The sequence below is a fragment of the Apteryx mantelli genome, chromosome 18, assembly GCF_036417845.1.
Source record: "Apteryx mantelli isolate bAptMan1 chromosome 18, bAptMan1.hap1, whole genome shotgun sequence".
Classification (NCBI taxonomy): domain Eukaryota; kingdom Metazoa; phylum Chordata; class Aves; order Apterygiformes; family Apterygidae; genus Apteryx; species Apteryx mantelli.
The window spans coordinates 15,777,071-15,799,501 of NC_089995.1; the positions used below are offsets into that span (position 1 = coordinate 15,777,071).

Below are 22,431 nucleotides of genomic sequence, written 5' to 3' on the forward strand. Positions count from 1 at the left end.
CGCGGCCGTTATGACACAGCACAATGGCGGGGGGCGGTGCCGGCGCGAGGCACGTCGGGCCGCCCGCGCTTGAGTGACGGCGGCGGCGCCCAACCCGCTGCGGCGCGGCGGGCGGCGGGCGCGGGCGGCCCCGCGGCGGGCGGGGTTCCGGCGCGCGGAGCAGGAAGAGCGGAGCGGGGCGCGGGGCCTGCGGGCGCGGCGGCGGCGGCGGCAGGTACCGGCGCGGGGGGCGCCGGACCGGGCCGGACTCCGCGTGGCCGCAGCCCTCAGCCCGCCGCCTCCTTGGGCAGCTGCACGGCGCGGCCCCGGGGACAGCCGCGGGCCCGGTCCGGCCGCGGTGACTAAGCGCTGGCGGCGGAAGCAGCGCTCGGGACTGGGCCGCGCCGGCGGGGGCCCGCGGGCGCGCTGTGGGCGGGCGCGGAGCCCTCTCGAGGCCCCGGCGTGTCCCCGCGGCCCTGCGGAGCGGAGCGGCCCCGGCCCCTCCTCGCGTGCAGGGCCGCGGCGCGGAGGAGCGAGGGTGTTTTGGGGGTGCCCCGTCCCGGCCAGGTGTTCGCTGGGGGCGGCTAAGAGGAAGCCTGAACTGTTGTTTAGAAGCATCTTAAAAATCAGTTGCGAAGTCATTTAGGCTGATATCGTTTGCTGTTTTAAGACCGTAACGTCTGTACACGCTAGGTTGGCAAATAAATTATTTGGGAAACATAATCTTTGTGCTGCTCAGAAACTGCAGTGTATGAGGCTCTGGGGACATACAGTGTTCGGTAGCGAAGAGGTTAACCACGGAGATCAGTTTTGGCACTAGTCGCTGAAGCAGGAGTCCGAAGATCAGAATTACAGTAGAGTTTTATGCAATTAAAACGTCGCTGATCCTGTGAACCATGATATAGACCAGAGGAAAAAGTTGCAGGGAGAAGGTGATTTCATTTTCAAGTGTGTTAGCAGAAATGTTCATTGTCATTAATGGAGTTATATGGAGGAGCCTTTCTTCGTTCTGCTTTCTGGGGTTCTGTTTTGGCTTTTGGAGTGCTTTCCAACTCCTGGAGCCAGTGGAACAGATTCCTTTTGCGAAGTTCATTCTATAAAGTCTTATATTGAGAGGAGAGAATATGGGAAGCTTTCTGGTCATATTTGCTGATCTCTTTCTATTCTAGGATGTCTTCAGGTGCATTGTTTCCAAGCCTGGTGCCAGGCTCCCGTGGCTCTTCCAGCAAATACCTGGTGGAATTTCGGGCAGGAAAGATGTCCCTGAAAGGCAGCACTGTAACCCCAGACAAGAGAAAAGGCCTTGTTTACATCCAGCAAACTGATGATTCCCTCATTCACTTTTGCTGGAAAGACAGGACTTCAGGCAATGTTGAAGATGTAAGTATAGTTTTGTATTTCAAGGTATTAAGTCACAGTGTTGTCTTGTTTCTGTTTTGTCAGCATTGCTGAAAGAGCTTTCTTAAGGCACATTAGGATGAGAATGTCACTGTGGCTTGACAGACAGGCATGTTTAAATCCTCCTGCTCTGAGGAACAATAGGGAAGAGGGCTCGAGGAGGAGGACAGAGGCCTTTGTGGGAGGCTAAAAGGAGTAACAATTATTTCCTAAAACATTTCTTCCTACTGCTGTATTTTCCAGGATTTGATTATTTTTCCTGATGACTGTGAATTCAAGAGGGTACCTCAGTGTACTACTGGTCGTGTGTACGTGTTGAAATTCAAAGCAGGATCAAAACGACTTTTCTTCTGGATGCAGGTTTGTGAGAAGTAAATAATGTAGGTTTTGAAGCAAAAAACTTCCAGTTTGTCTTGAAGGTATAAAAACTTTCTTACAGGAGCCGAAGACAGATAAAGATGAAGAACACTGCCGTAAAGTGAATGAGTATCTCAACAATCCACCAATGCCTGGTGCTTTGGGTGGTAATGCGAGTGGAGGCCATGAGTTATCAGCATTAGGAGGTACAGTCCATTCTCTGCTCTTTAATGTGAGAAACTTTTTTAGAAAATAAGCACTTGTAGTTTCCTAGGAAGAAATTCCTGAGGACATTGGAGGGTGAGTTGGGAACGATGTTAATACAAGAAGTATAAACATGCTTTTAGCAAAATAAAATGTGCTGTTGTAATAGGTGCAGGTTGAAGGTAAGACTGCTAGAAGAAATCTCTCTTGTTGCCAACAGATTCTCTGGAGTCTTACCTCTTTATGAAGCCAAGTTGCATTTATCTTTTATGAGCATCATGAATCAGTAAACACTTGAAACTGTTTTTTTCCATACAGAATGTGATGCCAATTAATCTCCTGCTGTTTGAGCCGGAGTGCTGTGAAAAAACTATGTGAATATGTTGTGTTTCAGAATGTTTTTGTTTTTAGGTGAGGGTGGCTTGCAAAGCCTTCTTGGAAACATGAGCCATAACCAGCTCATGCAGCTGATCGGACCAACGGGCTTAGGAGGACTTGGTAAAATGCTTTAATATCTTTACGCCAAAATGGTATTTTCTCCTGCCAGGTTAAATCTTACCTGACGATGAATATTTTCAAGTAGTGCTATTGATTTGAATAGCACTTCCTTGACACGAGAAAGCAAGGCCCTACCTCAAAGATGAGCTAAGGGGCAAAAAAAAAGGATGCAGGAAAGGAAGGGAACCAGAGCGCGGCCCTCCTTTTAGGGCTTGATCTGCAAGGAACATAGGTTCTGCTCCTTGCTCCACTGGATCTTTCACTCTTTTTTTTCCCCCTCTTCTTCCTCCTAAATATTCACTGGAGCAGGGATTAAACAACAGGAATTTTTCCCAGGTGGATACCCCAGTTATCAAGCTATAGAGTCTTGCTCGTGTTGTCTCTGATACAGAGAATACTTGTGTGCATAGTAGGATGGCTTCAAGAGGAAGGCTGGAGTGTACCTACCCCGCTGCAGTTTATAGCTCAGAAGGGCTTAGGGCTTTCTCTTCTGGGCACTGCTGGGAATAGCTTGAATCACTGAGCTGTTTTTCTGAAGGGAATGAGAGATAGGTTGGGGTCACTGTTGCAGTCTGCTCTTAACACTGCCCATGCGTAAAGCCCAATAGAGCATTTCCTGAGAAGTCAGACCGTGCTGTTGAATTAGGCAAAGGAATGCTTTGGCAATGACAAAGGTTTGGTGTTTAAGCTCCAAAGTCCTTTTTTGTGGATCTAGCCTTAGCGTCTTTGTAAGCTTCAAATGCAAATCTGATGTTGGTGGAGGAAATGTTGGAAGATTCTGACTTCTTAGGATGTGTTTGGAAAAGGCTTTCTTGCTTCCTTCTTGAAGCTTCACAGGACTCCTGAAACTTATTTCCTCTTACTCTCAATACTTGCTGTCAGCAGCTCTTCTTTCATTGCCTTTACATCTTAATCGTAAGACAGCTTGACATGAAGCTAACTACTGTAATGCAAAGAAAACCATCTGCTTGAGTCTGCAAACAGTGGTTATGGTGAAACTGGATGGATCTTTCTCTCTAGTAGTGTATTGTTCTTTTACATCTGGTTTGCATCTCTCAGGACTCTGTCTTTATTGCAGCTCCTGGGTAAACTTTTCCTAGCAAGGACAAACTCAGTAGAGTAGCATGTGATATAACCTGGTTAGCCTTACTCTGCTGTTTCTGCTGCTGTGGAAGCAATGTGATTAGTGAACAAGCAAACAAGTACCAGACAGATGGCTTAGTACTTGCTCTGACCTCTGCAGATTTCTGCAGTTTCAGTCAATGATGTGTTTGCTAATGGAGCACTGTCATTCTGTCCTCTGTGTTTGCAGAGAGTTCCCAAAAGGTGGATGATGAATGCAGATGCTTGTATAGGAAAGTGTATCTACTTAGGTGGGGTATAAGAAACCCTTGAATGGGAAGCATGTGGTAAATGGAGCATTTGGCCAACATGGCTCAAAAGAATCCTAGTCACCGATAACTCTAATGGGTCTAGAAGTCAAACCATTCCCTAGTTCTTTTTAGCTGATGTTCTTGATGCTGCTGCAAGTTCTTGGTAGTTGTGCCTAGCAGTATGGATGAAGGAAGCTGTGATTCTAATTTCTTTTACATATGACAGTTGGCTCAAAGGCCAGGTGTTGGTTTTGTGCTGTTTTTTTTCTGTTTGCTGTTCTGCTGGGAGCACTTTACTCATGCACAGGAATGTCTGTATTTTGCCCTGCTTATGAAGTGTTTAAGGACTCAGTTTCTTCTGCTGCTGCATCTCTGTATTAGATTTGAAGTTGCAAAAAGTCTGGGTATATGGGGGAAGACAGTGATGGTGACTCAAAGGTTGCCTCTACAGTCTTTCTGCTGAGGGCCTTGGCTTTAAAGTTTAGAGAAAAGTTGGATTTTTTGGAAACTAGTAGATAAGAGGGCAAGGATTCTCTGATAATGATTGTGTATGTATGGCACAAACCAAAATCATTTCATCCTTGTGAACAGCTAGAAATTGAGTAATGTCTAAAACATGCAACTATCTTTAAGACACTTTTCTAATAGGGATGCAAGATCAGAAAATGAGAGCTGTTTATTTACAGAAAGGGGGGAGGGGTTGGTCTGGGTTCTTTCACCCCCTCCTCCTTTATTTTAGCCAATAATACCTTTCAGGTACAAGAATGACCTCTCTGGACCAGAGAGGTGCAAAAAAAGAAAGAAAGAAGTTTCTGAATCTGTTCTTTTTTTATCTTTATGGAAGGTGGGCTGGGTGCACTGACGGGTCCTGGGCTGGCTAGTTTACTTGGAAGTGGGGGACCACCGACCAGCAGTTCATCATCAAGGTATGATACCTATGTGGTCTGGGCTTGTAATATTTTTGTAATGTAAAATTGCCACTTATGTGGGAGGAATTGCGGCCTACTGAGCAGAAAATATAACGGGAGGTAAGACTGCTTATTACCTCTCTAGAGTGACGGTGGTGGTTCTTTATATTGCAAGGGCTTGAAAAGAAGTTGTTTTGTTTTGTTTTTAAGGGGGGGGGGGGGACTCTTTTTGCAGGTGATTAGTTATCCTAATTATCTTTCCAGCTCTCGCAGCCAGTCAGCTGCTGTGACACCATCTTCCACGACTTCTTCTACACGTGTAACGCCTGCCCCGTCTGTTCCTGCGGCTGCATCTGTGACCAGTCCGAGTCCTGTACCGAGTTCGGGTAATGGAACCAGCTCAGCCACAAGCCCAACCCAGCCCATTCAATTGAGTGACCTTCAGAACATTTTAGCTACTATGAATGTGCCATCTGGAGCAGGAGGACAGCAAGGTAACAGTATTCTGACCAGACAGCTTTTGGATCCAGGAGTCCTTTGGAGCTGTTTTACTGTCCTATCCTGTTCCAAATTGGTTTGAAAGGTCTCTTAAATTTTTTTGTTCTTTTTTTCATTTGAGTGCTATTCTTCTTGACTGCTTCAAGAGTCTTAATCTTGCTCCAAAATTGGGAGGAAGAAAGGATGCCGGCAATTTGCTCAATACATTTCAGTACTCCACTGACAAAATCATTTGGTTAACGTGGCAAAATGTGTTTTTTGTACATAGTCTAACAATCAACCATTTATTTTCTTCCTAGTTGACTTGGCTACTGTTCTGACTCCTGAGATAATGGCTCCTATTCTGGCCAATGCTGAAGTTCAGGAGCGGTTGATGCCTTACCTTCCCTCAGGGGAATCTCTGCCACAGACAGCTGAAGAGATTCAGAATACCCTGACATCTCCTCAGTTTCAGCAGGTAGATGCCTAGCTATCGCTTAAGTGCAGCTCTCCTTTTCTCCTCCCCTACGTGGGGTGACTTGTGTTGTCCTGCTTTTTCAGGTTTCTGCCACTGTTAGTGGCATAGTAGGAAGCTATTCTGTAGAAGTGGAAGCAGAGAGGGACATGACTTAATGCAACACTATTCTTCCTGCCTTTCTGTGGTTGCCCGAGGGCAGATTAGAATATTTTACTTTCTCTTTTGGAATTGGGCTCTACCTTTCTCTGTATTATAAATGCCATCTCTGGCAAATTACAGCAGACGTAGTAGCAAATTCATTATTTTCTTTTAAAAAATGGCTTCTATGCTGTCTTAAAACTAGTTTCAGGTGACTGCACAAGTGACTGGAAGGGAAGAGAAGAGGTGCTGGTGTTTACATCCCTTTTTTCTCTTAAAACACTATGTAATTTTCAAAGTATGTTTGGGCTTACTTTATCAGATTAAATCTGGTTTATTGTAGGCCATCTTGAACTATGCAGACTGAAATTTGTCAGTATACAAAATTTCAATGGCTAAGAAGGATATCTTTAGGTTAAAGTATGACAACTCTTTTGTGCAGACACAACTTCAGAAATAATGAGGGATGTTTTTCACTGGATATTTGACAGAGTATTCTGCAGGTAGATGAACGTTCAAGTTGTCCATGCTCTAAATTAGCTGGAAGTTATGTCACTGTGTTTTGGTGCGCTGCTAAGTCTGCGTTCTAGCAGGACATATCAATTGGTGCTTTCTCCAGCAGTGATCCTGGCTCTGTGCCATCTAGTTGGTTAAAAGCAAGTATTGTTCCTGATGCTTGCAAAATACTCAAGGGCCTGTGGTGTAAAGAGGCAGTTCAGAGCCTGACCACAGCGCAGTGATTTCTTTTAAAGGAGGGAGGCTGCTCCCAGGTAGGGCATACGGTCAACGTACCGTAATAGGTTATGGAAATGTACAGAGAATGCTGTCGTCATTCATTAGATTATTACACGGCAGCCATGTGGTGTTGGAGAAACATGATGCAAACTTTATTTGATGCTGTTGGCTTTAATCCACAGGCATTGAGCATGTTCAGTGCTGCCTTAGCTTCTGGACAGCTTGGCCCCCTAATGAGCCAGTTTGGCTTACCAGCAGAGGCAGTAGATGCAGCAAATAAAGGTGGTAAGTATTTGTGTTGTTGGGAGCATGATTAAGTATTCCCTTTTGCACTGCATGTAACTGTTGCATGTAGATGCTGAGTAACTTTCAAAAGCTGATTCTTGCACTCCTCTTTTTTTAAAATGAAAACTGTGGCTCAGGTTTTCTTCAGCAGATGCAGCTATTGACATCAGACTGACATTAGAGAATTCAGGTTTCTACAAAGAGATGTGCTGAGTAGCTTTGTGATGGTTTTTTGAAAGAGATGCAAAAAATTCTGGAAACGTCATAGTCACCTTGTTTAGGAATGCTTTCTTTTGTGAGAACCTTTAATGATTCATTTGAAATAAGTGCACAGTTGGGGCCTTAAGCACTGTGAGGGGAGGGAGGGTATCAATTTTCCCTGATGAGCTTTTGGAATCCCTTCCATTACTCAAGTAAACCTGTTCTTAGGCTGCCTGTACACAGTGTTAAACTCTGTAAAATGCTGGTGATGTCAGAGGTATCCAAACATGCACTACATATGAATGAATGTTAAAACCGTTTTCTCTATTAATAGTGTCTTTCTAAAGGAACTGTTTATTTTTCAACTAAGGAAGCTTAACCTCCTGTGGAGAATGAATCCTGTCCCTGAAAATGCAAAGCTAAATAACTAATGTGTTTAACTTTTAGATGTAGAAGCGTTTGCCAAAGCAATGCAGAACAGTGTCAAGTCAGACCAAAAGGAAGGCGACTCTAAGGACAAGAAAGATGAAGAGGAAGATATGAGTTTAGATTAAGTTATTTGCTCTTCCTTACAGATATTCCTAGATACTAACTTAAGCAACTGCAGTAGGACTACTAACTTCATATTATGCTTATATAAATCTACAAATAAAGGAATTTTCTTTATCTGCCATATTGGGTTTCTCAGTCTATTTAGCATGCACTTCAGTAGTACTTGCTGTTTATTTTCAGTGGAGGTGCTTACAGTTCAGTTCAGTTTTAATGCGTTTGACATCAGGCTAGCCCAGTTCTTTAGATTTCCTTGTGATGGAGTCCTGAGAGTTGAACAATATGTAGTTGGATAGAATCTCAAGTGTAAATTATAAGTGGAAAATAGGAAGTTACTTCCTTGTGCTTTGTTGTGTTGCCGCTTTGCATTGCTGTAAGTAAGTAAGTCGTAGAAAGTATTTTACTTGGGTAAGTAAGTAGTGGATAGTTACCTTAAGGCTGGGGGCTGTATAACAGAGGGGAATGATCACTTCCCTCAGCCCGCCAGCTACACTCTTGCTAATGCAGCCCAGGATGCGGTTGTCCTTCGTAGCTGTGAGGGCGCACTGCTGACTCACATCCAACTTCTTGCCCACCAGGTCATGTTCTGCAAAGCTGCCAGCTAACCGAGTTGTTGTCCCGCATATACTGCTGCGTGGATCGTCCTGTCCCAGGTGCAGGCCCTCACCTTTGTTGAACTCCATGAGGTTCAACTGCATGAACTTCAGAGCACTACCACCGCAGGTAGCGTGCTAGGAATTACGGCAGTCGCTCCTAGAGACACTGCCGGAGAGGAAACTGCTTGTGGCAAATATGAATGTAGGGTCCCATGGTGACATTTCCTGAGGTGGTGGTTATTCCTCTTCCAGTTCTACATAAATCTCATACTTGCTCTTCACTAGTCAAGTGAAAGAGAGTAACATAAAATTTTATTCAATTCCAAAGTATGTACCAGTGATTTACAAAGACCATCTTTAATACTACAACTTAAAAACAGGTCATAATTACATTTAAGATAGACATGTTAAAAACCCATTTTACAATATTTACCCCTCATAAAAAACAATATAATGATATAAGTTATAAGTCCATTTCAGAAGCAAGATTTTGTCCCCATGTGTCTAGATATATATATACACACACAAATATATATATGACGTGTAAGTGCACAAGTGAACTAGGTGGCTTGGGAGAAAATGGTTTTGATTTCAAGTGAAAACTGCACTAGAATAGGAGTGAGTTAAGCCAAACAGAAGGTAACTGTTGGAAGGGCAGGTGAGGGCAAAATGACGTATCTCAAACCTAGCCAGGCTTAGAGGTAACCTTTCTTTATTTCTTCCCTTTCAAGCAACCGTTTCTTACTTCATACAACAGGACTTTTGCCAGTGTATCTATCTAATGGCACTGAGTGTAACTGCAGAGTTATGAATCTAGGTGTGACATTTGTGATGTCTTTCTACTTTCCCTCAGCAGTTCTTCCAGCCTTGTCCTTTTTTTTTTTTTGATTGTTTTGAATTAATTTGAACAGAAGAGGCTAGTTCTGTAAACAGAATTTCATCTTGAAGCCCCCCCTGCAGAGCTCTTTGCATAGCAGTGGCAGGTGAACCGACAGTGACCTTAGGGGTTAAATGCATCCTTGCTTGTAAAAACACAAAAGTGACAGAATTAATCCAGTTTGTCCTAATTGCATTTATTATAAAACAGAGGCTGCCTAGAGCCTTTAGCAGAAGACAGTCCGTGACTGTTATTAATAGCCTCAAGTATTCCGTGAACTAAAAATCTACATGCATTGTAATTGTGGGGAAAAGGGAACAGGATTGAGTGCGTGGCTGCCGATTGCCCATGCTCTGTAGAGGACACGAGCCACGTGTCAGAAGGAGTCCTGCTGCAGATGCTTGACCACTGGTGAAGGAGTGAGTTAGCCCTATCTCCTGTTCAAACTTTTTGGTTATATTTGTAAGAGAGGTCCCTGAAGCGCCCCCTTCTCCCACCTTTCTCCCCTGCCCTCCTTCCCCATAGATACCTGGCCCATCTCTGCTTTTGGCCCCAGACTTGCACCTGCAGTCTCGCTCTGCAGTTGCTGGAGATCAAGTAGGTTTGACCACTGTTAATCAAATCTAGTAAGTAACAGCTGGGGCCCAGAGAGCAGTGCAGCTTTCTGTCCTTCAGGCTTTACACTGAGGTGCACTTAGAGCATGGGGCAACCCTTAAGGCCAACTGAGCCCCTGACAGTCCCAGTTTGCAGCAGGCTCACGTGGCTCCGGTTAATCAGCAGATTCCTTATGCAGCCCACGTAATGAGGGAGGGGAGGCAGTGGCCATACTGTGCTTGCCTTGGCCATCTCTGCAAAAGAAAAAAGTAAAACCAAGTATTTATTAGTCTGGTTGCTGAGAGGCATTGCCAAGCCTGGCTGAGCGCCACGAGGGCAGGGGCTGCGGCACAGCTTCTTCGGGGCTACTGGAACAAGCTCCAGTCTGACAGTTGCTGCGTTAACTAACGCGCCCTGTGGCCTTGCTGATTGGCTGTGTGATAACGTCAGGTTCCCCCAAATGTCTCTGGCCATGAACCACAGGAGTCTTTGGGGTAAGTGAAATACATCATAGGAGGCTTCCCAAAAACACCTCCCCCTGCAAGTGCTGTGAGACCTCAACCAGTAGCCACTGCCAGCCCAGGGCTACCGCTGCAGCTCTGCAGGACCCCAAAGAGCTACTCTGGGAAGCCCACCTTGAACTGCTGCAGTTTTGGGGAGAAAAGGGCATGCGGCACAATGAATTCATTTGAGGCTGAGCAGGGAATTAAGTGCCTCTTAAAACAGGAATAGTAACTCCTTGGGCTTTGTGGTGGTCTGTTCTAGAGCCAAGATGTGCTCCACCGCCCTCCCAACTCACCTGGCAGCCCTCCTAGGTGGAATGTTGCCCTGGCACCGGGTGCAGGAGTTTGGGACCCCCGGCTGGGGCCCACTGTGTAGTTTCTTTCTGTGTCCACATCAATCTGGATTATGTTTTTCCTTTTGATAACTTAGAAAGGAATTGAGAGTCAGTATGGCTTCCTCACCCAGGGAGCAATTCCACCTCCTCCCTCCTGCAGGGGCCTGTTACCCTCCCTGCACCAGATAAAGGGCCCCATGCCAAACCTCAGCACTGGCTCAATAGCAAATGCTCTAATTGCTGAGTTTTGCAGCTCACAGGTGTGATAAAACACTCCCCCTCTAAAACACCAATCTCAGCTGTGGGGTTTGAGCCTTTTGGACGCAAACTGAGCCAGGCTGGAGGCAACTGGGCTCTTGTTCCTAGCAGAAAGCGTTAATAGTGGAACAAGCGGAGGCTTGGGACTATTTCAGGGGCTGCAGTAGGGTACTGGGCACCCAGAACATCCCCTGGCCTGGGCCAGGCACCACTTCCCTCCTGTTCACCAGGTGTGACAGCACTAACAAGACCAGGCAAGGTAACTAATTAGGAAATGACTTACTGGCAGCTACAATCTCCTAAATTAAGTACTTACAGGTGGGAGCTGGGGCCTTAAATACTCCAGGAAGGGGCCTAGGCTCCCTCCTAGGAGGTGGGAGCAGAGCAGCAGGAGCCGAGCTCCAGCCTGGTCTGCTCTGAGCTGAGCACTGGCTGTCACCTCACCTGTGATGGTGTGCCACTGCCCGTCGCAGAGAGCTGGGTGAGCCACCGATGTCGAGAGCTCGTCAGTCCCGGTGCTGGTGCTCGCGGTGACCTAGGGCAGCAAGACAAACCTGGTGGATCAGGTTCCTCCTGCTACTCTCCCCCTGCAGGAAGCTCAGCTGCTCCACAGGGTCATCTCATCTTGCAAGAAAAGGTGCAGCTGGGAAATGGGGACCCTCCCCATGTCCCTCTGGCCAGGCTCCCCCTGGGAAGCCCCAGTGCAGTGGGGTAGCTTTGGTGTCACCCCTCCTTCTCCCAGCTCCGGAGGGGCTGTGTAGAGCTGGGGGCTGGCTGGGCACCCGCTGGGCCACCCTCCCGCTACCTTCGTCTCGTCCATGTACAGCTGGAGGTGGGGGTTTCTCCTTGTGCCGATGTGGAAGATGCAGCCGGAGGTGCTGCGGGGACGGACCTCTAGTGTCACCTCCAAGTCCTGCCCAGTCGCCACTGTGTCAGCTGGAAGGAAAATGTCACTGGTGAGGAGGAGGATAAGGACAAGGGGCCTCCTATGAGACATGTCCCTCCCCGTCGGTGGCTGGCTCAGAGCCGCAGAGCGCCGGGGGCCGTGGGGGCCAGCCCAGGCTGCTGTGGGTACCTAGGATGATGGACCCGCCCTCTGCAGAGAAGAAGACTCCGCTCTCCTGGGCTCCCTCGTAGCACGGCGTCACCGCGACGGTGCGCGAGGGGGGCCCCATGGGCCTCCCGTCCAGCTGCAGGTTCCTCAGGCACCCGTCGAAGCTGGAGGCAGAAGCAACCTGCAGAGAGAGGCCGCAGGAGTGAGCGTGGAGGGGCCAGGAACGATGCATGTGGAGCGACGCCATGGGACCGCCGACCCCTTACCGGGATGTGAGCCTGGGCCATCCCGGCTGGTGTTCCCCCCACATAGAAGGGGGTCCGAGCTAGGAAGTGTCCTGCGGCGGTCACGGCAGCCTCCTGGGCTCGCAGCCCATCGATGACCAGCTGGGCTCGGCTCTGGTCGCGGCTGAAGAAGATCTGCAGGGACCAGAGGTTAGTGCTGGGGATTTCTTGGTGCAGAGGATGCTGCATGGGCTGGGCAGAGCCCCTGGGTTGTGCTGGGGAGGGAGGGAGGGTCGCAAGGGCCCAGCAGGCCCTGGTGTCAGGTGGGTGCAAGTCCCTGGGCATCCTTGGCTCAGAAGTTCAGCCAGCCCCAGCAGCGCAGCTGCTGCTCCCTTTGCTCCTGCAGCTTGCACGCCACCCTGGCACCTCGGATGTCCCTCATGCAATTGGGAGCAAGGCCCAGGGAAGGGCTGAGCTGAGCTGACCTCATGCACGGGCATCTGAGGCGGCCAGTGATGGCAAATCTGCAGGAGTTAAGCCCCTGCGAGCAGCAGGAGCTGAATACTGAGATGGGTTGAGTCCTCCCTCCTTGCTGAGCCCGGGGTCCCCCGCTCACCGTGTGCCACCGCCGGTCCCGGTACTTGTCTTTGCTGCGGATCCGCAGCCGGCGCCCACCAAGGTCTGCCAGGAGCACGAAGCGCCCGTTGGAGACGAAGAGCGCCAGGAAGGCGCCCCGCTCGCCGGCGACGTAGAAGAGCAGCCCGTTGGAGGAGCTGAGCTTCACCTCCAGCGAGAAATAGGACCTGCGGGAGGAGGACCGTGGCTCTGAGCACCTTGCCCTCCTGCGGCCGCGGGCAGGCAGGGGCACCTGCTCTCCGCAGCTTGCCCTTGGTCCCCGGACGGTGCCCAGGCACGGAGCCCGTGTGGGGTCGGTCCAGGATGAGCCTCACCTCTCGCGGAAGGAGTCTGGGATCTCCTCAAACTCCCAGTGGCTGCTCGGGGACCCCCCGAACTGGAAGCTGCCTCTCGCCGCGTGGGGGTGTGGGTGCAGATGGCAGCCGCTGTCCTGATCGTGGCGCCGGTCCTTCGAGGCAGCCTTGCCTGGGGTCTGGGTGAAATGAGCCCAAAAACGGGGTGAGGGAAGCACCCTTGCGGGTGGCATCCCTCGGGTGCATGGAGCAGGGATGTGCCAGTGTGGATGGGCAAAGCGGAGACTGGCAGCAAGTCCCACAGCAGGGCCAGGAGCCGTGGGTGTCGCGGGACCGGGGTGCCCAGCAAGGGAGGGAACGGGTGGAGAAGACAGGAGAGATGTGGGGAATATCAGCAGCTGTGGGGCCCCGGGTCAGTACCTTGGGTTTCCGTCTGTCCTTCTTCAAAGTGACTCGGAGCTGCTGCGGCCGCTCCTCCCAGGGACAGCTCATGGTGATGTTGACGCTCCGCACGTTCTGCTGCAGGTCCACAACCATCTGGGGGTCCAGCTTCCTACAGCGCAGAGGGAAGGGGTCTCCCATCACCAGGAGGGCACGGGAGGTAGGAAGGGACCGAGACCCGTCCCTGGCTCCTTCCGGCACCCACCGCTTCACGAAGACGTTGCTGATGCAGCCGCTCAGGTTGGCGAGGGCGCCCGGCTCAGGCGAGCCCCCAAGCTGGAAGAGCTGCCGGTCCTCCTGCCGCCGCTGCCTCCGGCTGGGTCCTGCTCCCGGCACAGCCTCCTGCAGCTTGTCGTCCACGTACAGCCGGACCCTGCGGGGGGATCAGCGCAGCCTGAGCGGGGCGCGCCGGTGAGCCGGCAGCCCCAGCCCCACGAGGGCAGTCTGGGACGTACCCACGGACGTCGCTGTAGAAGGCCACGTAGTGGGTCCTGTCGTCCGCATAAGTGTTTTTCGTGGTGAATTCGGTTTTCAGCATCTTCAAGGCCAGCTGGCCCCCCTTGAGAGACACCTGGCAAGTCCCCTCCTGGGAAAAGCATCGCCCTGTTACCGTTGGGCGGCCAAAGCCCAGGGAAGTGCCCGTTTCCCACCCCGCCTGGAGGAGCTCAGGTGCCCGCCGGGGCTCCCACCTGGGTGGCGTGGTGGTAGAGCAGCCCCTCGCGCTGGCTTGTCCGGAAGCTGAAGCCACTGTAGAAGTCCTGCAGCTGGGGCACGTTCTTCAGGGACAGGGTCAAGTAGCCATGGCCATGGAAGTTAACGGAGCGAGCCACCTGCGAGGGAGGTTGGGAGAGCGTGACCCACCAGCCCCCCCACAGCTCTTCACTGACCCTAGACAAGCCACTGAACATCTTGGTGCTGCAGTTTCCCATGGGTGGGATTGTAGGGATGGTGGGAGGACAACCCAGCTGCTCGGGTCCTTGTTTGGTCAGAGTACTGAGGAGCTGCTGGCTTTATTTCCCATGTGGTTGAGCCTGTCCCTGCTTTTGTTTCTCCAACAGACCCTTTCCCTGGGCCCGGGGAGGCAGGTGAGCGTGCAGGCCTGGCTGCTGCAGCGTTTCACTTACCAGGAGGTCCGAGGTGCACCCGTAGCTCACACCGACCGTGCTCATGCGCTTCAAGTCAACGTATCTGCCGAGAGCCTTCAAGCCCTTCATGCAGCCCCGGATGGACCCCCCCGTGGGGAACAGCGCTTTCAAGCTGCGGGAGAAGCAGATGGCGTTACCAGGCTGGCCCCGGGCAGGGTCTGGCCCCATGGTCCTGTCCAGCCCTTCACACACAGCACCCATGCAGGACCACAAAGCCTGGGAGTGTCTCTGGTGCCTCGAGCATGAGGCTGCTCCAAACCACCTGGCAATGCCAAGGAGGGCTTGGTGACATCAAGGAGCAGCTTGTTCCTCACAGAGATGTTGGGTCCTCAAGCCCATGGCGATGGGCTGGAAGAAAAAAGCTCCTGGGAGCTCTGCAGGGACCCCACCAGCAGCCTGGGATCTGTCGAGGAAGTGTCAATACCACCCCAGCCCTATCCTGGGGCGCTGGGGGGGGAAGATGTGAACTCTGGCTCGAGCACATGTCCTTGGCCCTGTGTTGCCTACTTGGGGCTGGACCCACCTGGGGGGCAGCACAGCTGGGGGCACACCACCCAGGTAGTAGGAGGCAGCATTCTCCAGGGAGTTCTCCTGCTCCACCATGAAGATGGTGAGTCGCTCCAGCCGCACAAGGATGAGTTTCTTACCATTCATTTTGAGAAGGAAAATCTGGATCTGGAGACAGAGGGGAAAATGGGGGCAATTGGTTCTGTCTTGAAAGACTGCAGAAGGTGTCCAGTCCACAGCTGCAGGTGAAGAAAACCCACAAGGGAGGCCCAGAGCCTGCAGGCTTCAAACCTTCCCCTCCAAATGAGGGTCTGAGCATCCCATTTGCCCTGTGGATGAACAACCCTGGGAGAGATGGAGCTGAGATCAACACGGGAGCTGTGGCAAGGAGGAACCTCAGAGGATGGACCGGCCAAACCCATCTGGATACCCCACGAGGGTAGTGCAAAGCCCAGGAGAGCTGGGCCACCCTCGCCCATGCTGCCCTGCCAGGGGCTGCGGCTGTGCTCCCTGACTGGCAGGAGCCGTAGCCCGAGGCTGGCGTGTGGCTGCTGCATCCCCGCTCGGGACCAGCCGGGCACGCACGAGCAGGGCACACGGACGCTCCTTACCGCTTGGTTTGCGGTGCTGCCGATGGCAAGGGACGAGGAGTTGCTGCTGGGTTTTGCCATCTCCAGGCCACCACTGAAGTCGTAGTAAAGCACCAGCTTCCCATCCCGGATGGCCAGACACAGGAACTGTCCCTGGGGGAGACAGGACAGACGCTCAGCGCCCCTCACCCCGTTTGCTGCCGCTGAGTCCAGCCTGCCTTCTAGCACCAGCGGGAGCAGGTCCCACCACTGGTGCCTTGACCCGAGTCGCAGAGATGGTGACGGGGGATTTCTCTGGAAAAAGCAGCCCTGTGGCCAGGCATGAAGAAGGCACCACGGGCTGGAAATGCCCCTTGCAGCACCACCTGCCCCAGTGAAGGCTGGCCTGGCAGGTCTATGAAGGTGCATGGATGCCCTTGGAGTTAAAGGGAGTCTCTCCAGCACCGGACAAACTCTTCCCATCCAGTCCCCTGAAAGAGGGGATGGGATTTCCCCTGCCTGCCTGCTAAATGGAAAGTCTCAATCCAGCCCCCCGGGAGAGCTGGGGCAGGCCTGGGTGAGGGACGAAAGCTCCCTGGCTGCCCAGAGGCCCCACAGGAGCTGGCACCTGCCTCGTTCTCCAAGAAGAAGAGGATGCCATTGTAGGAGACCACGCGGATCTCCTGCTCAAAGCGCTTGGTGATGCCAGACTGGCTCTCAAACTTGATCTCTGCGTAACCGGTGCCGTCAAAGTAGGAGCCATCTGTCAGCCAGGGGTCTCCTGTGGACTTGGACCTGAACCATGGGAGAAGGGAGGAAGCATCACTACAAAGCCAAGCCTGCACTGCTCTGGGGCAGCCAAGGGTCAGGATGGGGGCAGGAGCTGCCCTAGGCCTGGGCAGGGTGTCCTACCTTGCACAGGGCTTCTCTGCGGTGGTATCCAACTGGAAGGTGCGCTGGAAGTTGTACAGACTCACCACCTCCTCGTTCAGCGTGTCCAGCTCCAGGCAGCCACGGTAGTTGGGGTAGCGCAAAGTGGGAGGGGGCTGGGAACAAAACCGGCCAGTTGGGGCAAGTTTGATCCTGGTTTCCCCATGAAACAAGGCATCTCTCCCCAGAACCTCCAAAGGTAGTGCTGAGGTCTCCAGAAAAAAAAAAGGTCTCCCTCCCTGCTCCCAGTGCCCATCTCACCGTGAAGCTGGAGGGGTAGCCACCCACATAGAAGACCACGCTGCGTGGGTCCAGATTGAGCAGCCCCTGCTCCCCCTTGGCGATGCTGTCTCCCTTGGTCTCGTGCACCGTGTGCCTCTCCACGATCACTGACATGTGTCCGTACTGCAGGATCCTGCGGTAGGAGGGGATGGTCGGGATGAGTGGAGACCCGCAAGGAGGGATCAACCTTGCTCTCCCCAAGCACAAAAGCCTCCTTGCAGACCCCTGCAGAAAAGGGGCCGTATCCCCCACGGAGGAGCCCCATAGCAGCAGGGCGCTGACAGGAGCCAGGCTTAACATTATCTGCATCATCACAAGGCTGAATGGACTTGCTGCAAAGACATCTTCATCTCTCCTCTCCCACAGGTGCTCTCCAGCCCCTCTGTGATCTGATAACACACTATCTATCTCCTGCTGGTTTTTGGAGGTATCTCAGCGCTGACCACATTTAGGGATGACTGGAGGTTGGAGTCCACATCACCTCTGCAAGCCCGAGGCCTGCCTGGGTTTGGATGTTGCACTACCTGCATCTGCTGCTGGGACAGTCCTCTGAAGAAATTCCTGAGGATGTGTCCCACAACAGTCCTTCTCCTGTTCCTCCCCTCCTGGACTCCTGCCATACTTTAGGCAACTGCTGCATTTCCCCCTTGGAGGGGTTCACCTGTTCATCTTTGTTCTCCCTGCACTGGCTGTCCCTCAGAAGAGCCTGCCATGCTCAGTGTTTGCCTCTGTCTCCTACCTGTTGAGGCTAATGGTGGCGAACTGCTCTCCGATCTCCTCGTCGATGGTCAGGGAGGCCGGCTCCTCGTCTCCCAGTTTGTAGACCCACTGCACTTTGCGGTCCTTGAGCACGATGCCCAGGTAGTCTCCGGAGGCCTGAATACAGGGAACAACAGGGCCACAGATTGGCATTCAGCCCCTCCAGGATGGGCAGGAGTGTCAAGTGATGGTCTCCCCGATGGAGAGGAGCCCTTCTCCACAGCAGTAGGACATGGCTGCATATCCCTTACCCCTGCATGTCCAGTGCTGAGCAAATCCCACCACCTGCACTGCCCTCCCCATCACTGCATCCTCCTGACCCTCTCTGCCAGCAATGCCCAAGCAGCCCTGTCTCACCTCTCGGCTGCCCAGGTACAGCACGAACCGTCCCTCTTCAGCCCCGTCCTGGCGCCGCTGCCTGCTCTTGGGCTCGGGATTCTGGATGTAGAATTTGAGGGACGTGTAGGCTGCCAAGTCCTGCAGGTTGCTGGGCATGCGGACCTGCACGCCCGAGCTGCCGTTGAACTTCATTGGGACTTTCACCTGGAGGGAGAGAAATCCAACCCCAAGGGACTGAAAGCACTGTTATCTCCTCTCCTTCCATTGCCAGCTCTGCCAAGTCAAAGCACTTTCTGGAGTTTGTGCACGAGAAAGGGACACTGCCTGGTGGCCCCAGAGCTCCTCTGGATGCCTCTCCCACTCCTGTACTGCCCTCATGTTTGCCCTCATCCACCCCAAGCCCCTGACACCCCCCACCCAGTGCTCTGCAGCCCTCATGCTCCCATGAACCCACCTTACTGGCCGCATTCCTCGCCTGCGTAATGAGCTGCCGGATCCTCACGATGTTCTCCGACACGGTGGCATTCTTGTTCCTCCTGTTCTCCAGGCTGCTCAGCTTCCCCAGCAGCAGCGGGATGGTGCTTTCCAGACTGGATACTGGGTTTGGAGAGGAGCCAAGGTTTATCAAGGTTAGTGAAGGAGAGAGATGTGAAGCTCAGGCAGTTTTGGGACAGGCAAATCAAAGCAGTGGCAGTTGGGAGCAGAGCCACAGAATTACCCCTAAACCCAGCAGCCTTGATGGTAGATTGTGAAAACACTCCAGTGCATGCAAATCCCTGCAGTAAATGCAAAGGTGACATGCACCGCAGGGCGAGGAAAAAAATAAAGGGGGTAGGTTTGAGGCACCCAGTCTTAGCTGCCTGCCTCCCTCTACTCTTGACTTGAAGCTGCACAGCACAGCTTCTGAAAACAAGGTGCTTGCTAAGGGCAGACCTGTCACTTGATCCCAGCGAGCCCAACAGGCTCAGCACTCACCGGACTTCCTGGCATCCTGGACCGCCTGGTTCAGGTCTTTGTTTCGAAGGTCTCCGTATTGGTCTTTCCATTCATCTAGGTTCTTTTTCATGGTGTTCAGGGCATCTTCCACTCTTGCAGCTGTTTTGTTGGCCTCAGCTGCTGCTGCTTTGGCATTCTGAATTGCCTCCTTTGTGTCCTCTGCAAGAAAAGGAGAAAAATCGCTGGGATGAACAGGCGAGAGGAGGAAGAGTCCAGCTCGTAACTGGAGTTAGCTGCACGCCAACCCTCATGAGGAGGCACAGGCTGAGGGGCTTGCAGGAGTGATGCTGGAAAGGGAGACCTCTGCAAACCCAGGTACAGGAGGACGTGTGCATGTTTACCTAATGCAAAGGGCTCCACATTAAATGAGGTTGTGATTCATTCCTGTCCATCCAGGGACTTCTAGGATGGAAAACTGGGGTGGGCAGTGGGAGAGCTGTATATGAGTGCTGTACAGCCTGCCTCCCGTGGGAATGCTGACCCCTCTGCCTCACCCATGCTCAAAGTCCAGCCCTGTCCACAGTTCCCCCACCTTGAGAGGGAAGGATGTAGATTACAAAGGGGTTTATAGGACCACCCTACAAGAACAGGTTGTGTGGAGCATGTGGGTCATGGCCCGGGTGTGAGGAAGGGGGCAGGAGCAGCTGCCCAGCAGCAGCTGCCCCAGGACAAACCTTGGTCCCTGCCCAGCATGTCCTGTACGGCCTGGAGCTGGCTCAGGAGCTGCTCCTTCTTCACCCGGAGGTCGGCCAGTTTGTCCTTTGCTGTCTGCAGAGTGCCTTTAATAGCTGCAATTAAAGAAATGTATAAACACATATGCCATGTGCTGGGTCTCAGTCCAGCCCAAAGGATATCACACCCTGCTACTTCCACCCACAGCCACCACCCAGCCTGCCCTAACACACACGCGAACTGCTTTCCCCGCACAGTGATCTGCTGTGATTTCTGCTCTCTTCCCAACCTCCTTGTGTCTATGCAAGGAGCCTCTCTCACCCCCATTGAGTTTTCTCTGCTCTCTCTTCACAGCCTCTTCGAGGTTGCTGCTGTTCTTCTTCAGTTCTTTCGAGATGGCCCCAAGGTTTTCTGACATGACGTTCTATAAAACAAACATGCACTGCCTGGGCCACGGCCTGAGAGTCTGGAAGAAGAAATCAAGTCCCTAGTCCTCGGGGCGTGCTGCTGGGCTGTGACAAGTAGAGGTAAAAAGAACTGGACTTAGGGACACCAAACCCCAGGAGTCTGGCCCTGGCCTCAGCAGGGCCTGGAGAGATGCTGTTCTCTAGCACAGAGCGAAGTGCTGAAGTCCTAGAGGGAAGGGGCAGACAGAGTCCAATATGCTGGTGTGAAAGCTACGGGGGGTTGTTGAGGGGACAAAGGAGGGCTGGACTTTGCTCATCCACACAGGGCTCCCCACAACACATACCATCAAAGCCTCGCTGGCTGCCTCGTTGGCATCACGGGCAGCTTGCTCGGCTTTTTTCACAGCTTCGATGATGCTGGCATAGGCGTTGGAGGCGTCAATCGCTCGCTGGATAAAGCCATCCTGGTTTGTGCCCTGGATAATGCTGTGTTTGAAGGTGAAGCAGTCAAGTCCTTGCAGACAACTCAGGGTGGGCTCCTGCCCTTGACCCCATGGTCGGACCCCTTCAGGCTCCTCATTGCAACACGTGCTCTGCACTAAAGCCCCAGAGACTGCACCCCCTGCTCCCCTGCCACGGCTGAGGGTGCAGCACCCTGTCCCCAGCACCACGGGCACCAGCTCCCTGTGACGGCAGAGGGCCACGTGCACGTCCGCTTTGAGAGGCAGGGTACATCTCGGGGAAGGAAAGTGCTGTCTCCCTGTTACTGCTGCTGGTCTAGAGCAGTCAGAATACAGCCGGATCAAAGAGGTCAGCTGATCCTGACACAAGTGTCACACCGCCCCAGCACCAGCTGCCCCTGCTTTCTGCTGCACTCAAGTGATGGGATGGGGTGCTTGGCAGTGATGTGCGTGTGGAGCAAGCTCCATGGACATAGCTTTGGCTGGGGTGGAGCTCTCTGTCCCAGGAGAGAAGGCTGGGTGATGGCTCAGGGGTTACCGACTGAGCGGCAGGGAGTCAGGTGGATGCATTACCTGGACAGGTTCCTTGCGAGCTCGTCCAGGAGCCGGGCATGCTCCTCAGCCTGCTCTACAATTGGGATCTTGCTGCTGGCTGGGGAGAACTTCTTCACTCGCTCCGTCAGGGGCAGCTTGGCCCCATCCAGCAGGGCTGCCAGCTTCTCGTACTCCTGCAAGGATGCGCGTCACTCCCGAGGGCCGCTTGCCACCTCCCCAGCGTTGCACCAGGGAGATATGGACACCCGTGCGGAGCTGGTCACCTGGTTCAGTGGTGCCAGAGCCGCTCTGTGCTCTCCTCCTCTCCTTCACCCACCCCTGGCATGGAGCTGTGTGGCCCCATTGCCTCCACGCTCTCTGGCCAGGCTGAAGCACCTCCATCACCCACCTCCTTTGCACTCTCCATCTTCTGCAGGAAGTCGGAGATCTGTGCCAGCGAGTCCTTGGCCATCCTCAGGGTGTCCTGCACCACCCCATACTGCTTTTGGAGTTCCCGGCTCTTTTGCTAGAAACACAGATGTGGAGTTAGGAGCCAGAGACGCTAGGACAGGCCCACCCTTACTGCACTTGTACTGCATGGTTGCACGAGTTCACCCAGGGAAGGAAGGTCTACCTGACTCTCCTCCAGGTTGTTGCGATTCAGGCTGTTCAAGTCCTCTGTCTGCCTGGTTTTGTTCACAGCCTCATTGAGGGCATCACGGAGGTCCATCAGCTCAGAGCTGTGCTGAGCCAGCCGCTCGCGGATGCTGTTCACCAGGTCCTGGTTAGCCTCCCAGTGGGTGTACAGCTCATTCTTCACGCGATGCAGCACTGAGGACAAAGGAGACAAGACCCGTTTCTAACCTGTTCTCCTGTGTTAAAGGGCTCTTTCTGTGTTTGTGCTGCAGAAAAGCCTGATTCTGGTCTCACTTTGCAGATATTAAGGCCAAAAGAGACCGTCCTCCCTTCCTCCCCCCTTCTGCCTGCACAGCACAAGATCTTATCCAGGATCATCTCCAAACCCACAACGTTAGTTTGAGGGACAGCATCTCTTTCAGAAAGACACCCAGCCATGACTGAAAGACTCCAAATGATGGACAACAACTAGCTAAGGTTGGTTTCAGTGCCTCGTAACTGTTAAAAAAAATACCGCTTATTTCTAGTGAGACCTAGTTTATAATTCTAGCCTTCAGCTGCTGAATTTTGTTGTGTCCCAGCAGCGCCTGGTGCGCCCAGCTATGCAGCAGGGCTTTGCGTGGAAGCAGAATCTGGCCCCTCTCTTCCTGCAAGAGATGCCCTCAGGATCGTGGACCTGGCGTCTGAGCCAGTAGGGTAGCAGGCTCTCTGCTGTTATTCTGAAAAACTCTACTGGGCAGTGAACACGAGGAAACATGAGGGGATTTATTTGCATCCATATATGATACATATATAATAACAA

At 52.5% G+C, this 22,431-nt stretch overlaps 2 protein-coding genes across 5 annotated transcripts in view; one reads left to right on the forward strand and one right to left on the reverse strand.

Annotated features, from left to right (window-relative positions):
- The first annotated feature begins 134 nt into the window (after positions 1 to 134).
- ADRM1 (ADRM1 26S proteasome ubiquitin receptor) lies at positions 135 to 7,702 on the forward strand. Of its 4 annotated transcripts, none has more exons than XM_067307605.1 (10): positions 135 to 214; positions 1,149 to 1,359; positions 1,621 to 1,737; positions 1,817 to 1,940; positions 2,350 to 2,436; positions 4,654 to 4,735; positions 4,982 to 5,211; positions 5,515 to 5,672; positions 6,728 to 6,830; positions 7,479 to 7,702. In XM_067307605.1, exons 2-10 carry the CDS (start codon positions 1,150 to 1,152, stop codon positions 7,583 to 7,585), a joined length of 1,218 nt encoding a protein of 405 aa, XP_067163706.1. In that variant the 5' UTR covers positions 135 to 214; position 1,149; the 3' UTR covers positions 7,586 to 7,702. The 4 variants fall into 4 exon arrangements, with proteins under 4 accessions (XP_067163706.1, XP_067163708.1, XP_067163707.1 ...); XM_067307607.1 differs by having other exon boundaries at positions 4,982 to 5,103; XM_013952704.2 differs by lacking the exon at positions 135 to 214 and adding an exon at positions 493 to 911.
- Positions 7,703 to 8,461: 759 nt separating this feature from the next.
- The window catches only part of LAMA5 (laminin subunit alpha 5), a 98,773-nt gene continuing 84,803 nt past the window's right edge, over positions 8,462 to 22,431 (reverse strand). The window contains exons 53-80 of the mRNA XM_067307608.1: positions 21,628 to 21,824; positions 21,403 to 21,519; positions 21,033 to 21,187; positions 20,343 to 20,484; positions 19,913 to 20,015; positions 19,594 to 19,707; positions 18,899 to 19,078; positions 18,378 to 18,520; positions 17,942 to 18,127; positions 17,565 to 17,701; positions 16,805 to 16,958; positions 16,526 to 16,659; positions 16,246 to 16,408; positions 15,656 to 15,787; positions 15,061 to 15,212; positions 14,517 to 14,649; positions 14,082 to 14,222; positions 13,848 to 13,978; positions 13,598 to 13,765; positions 13,372 to 13,504; positions 12,973 to 13,130; positions 12,639 to 12,825; positions 12,065 to 12,217; positions 11,820 to 11,979; positions 11,550 to 11,680; positions 11,189 to 11,279; positions 10,448 to 10,576; positions 8,462 to 9,902 (exon numbers count right to left, since the gene is read on the reverse strand). Of these exons, the coding sequence (XP_067163709.1) occupies positions 9,748 to 9,902; positions 10,448 to 10,576; positions 11,189 to 11,279; positions 11,550 to 11,680; positions 11,820 to 11,979; positions 12,065 to 12,217; positions 12,639 to 12,825; positions 12,973 to 13,130; positions 13,372 to 13,504; positions 13,598 to 13,765; positions 13,848 to 13,978; positions 14,082 to 14,222; positions 14,517 to 14,649; positions 15,061 to 15,212; positions 15,656 to 15,787; positions 16,246 to 16,408; positions 16,526 to 16,659; positions 16,805 to 16,958; positions 17,565 to 17,701; positions 17,942 to 18,127; positions 18,378 to 18,520; positions 18,899 to 19,078; positions 19,594 to 19,707; positions 19,913 to 20,015; positions 20,343 to 20,484; positions 21,033 to 21,187; positions 21,403 to 21,519; positions 21,628 to 21,824 (4,079 nt within the window). The 3' untranslated portion in view covers positions 8,462 to 9,747. The remainder of the gene's footprint in view (positions 9,903 to 10,447; positions 10,577 to 11,188; positions 11,280 to 11,549; positions 11,681 to 11,819; positions 11,980 to 12,064; positions 12,218 to 12,638; positions 12,826 to 12,972; positions 13,131 to 13,371; positions 13,505 to 13,597; positions 13,766 to 13,847; positions 13,979 to 14,081; positions 14,223 to 14,516; positions 14,650 to 15,060; positions 15,213 to 15,655; positions 15,788 to 16,245; positions 16,409 to 16,525; positions 16,660 to 16,804; positions 16,959 to 17,564; positions 17,702 to 17,941; positions 18,128 to 18,377; positions 18,521 to 18,898; positions 19,079 to 19,593; positions 19,708 to 19,912; positions 20,016 to 20,342; positions 20,485 to 21,032; positions 21,188 to 21,402; positions 21,520 to 21,627; positions 21,825 to 22,431) is intronic.

Bases quoted from the DNA above. Each gene is read 5' to 3' on its own strand.
- ADRM1 (XM_067307605.1), top strand. From the start codon at position 1,150: ATGTCTTCAGGTGCATTGTTTCCAAGCCTGGTGCCAGGCTCCCGTGGC. The intron at 1,360-1,620 runs GTAAGTATAGTT...TGTATTTTCCAG, and splicing joins CTTCAGGCAATGTTGAAGAT to GATTTGATTATTTTTCCTGA. The intron at 2,437-4,653 runs GTAAAATGCTTT...TCTTTATGGAAG, and splicing joins AACGGGCTTAGGAGGACTTG to GTGGGCTGGGTGCACTGACG.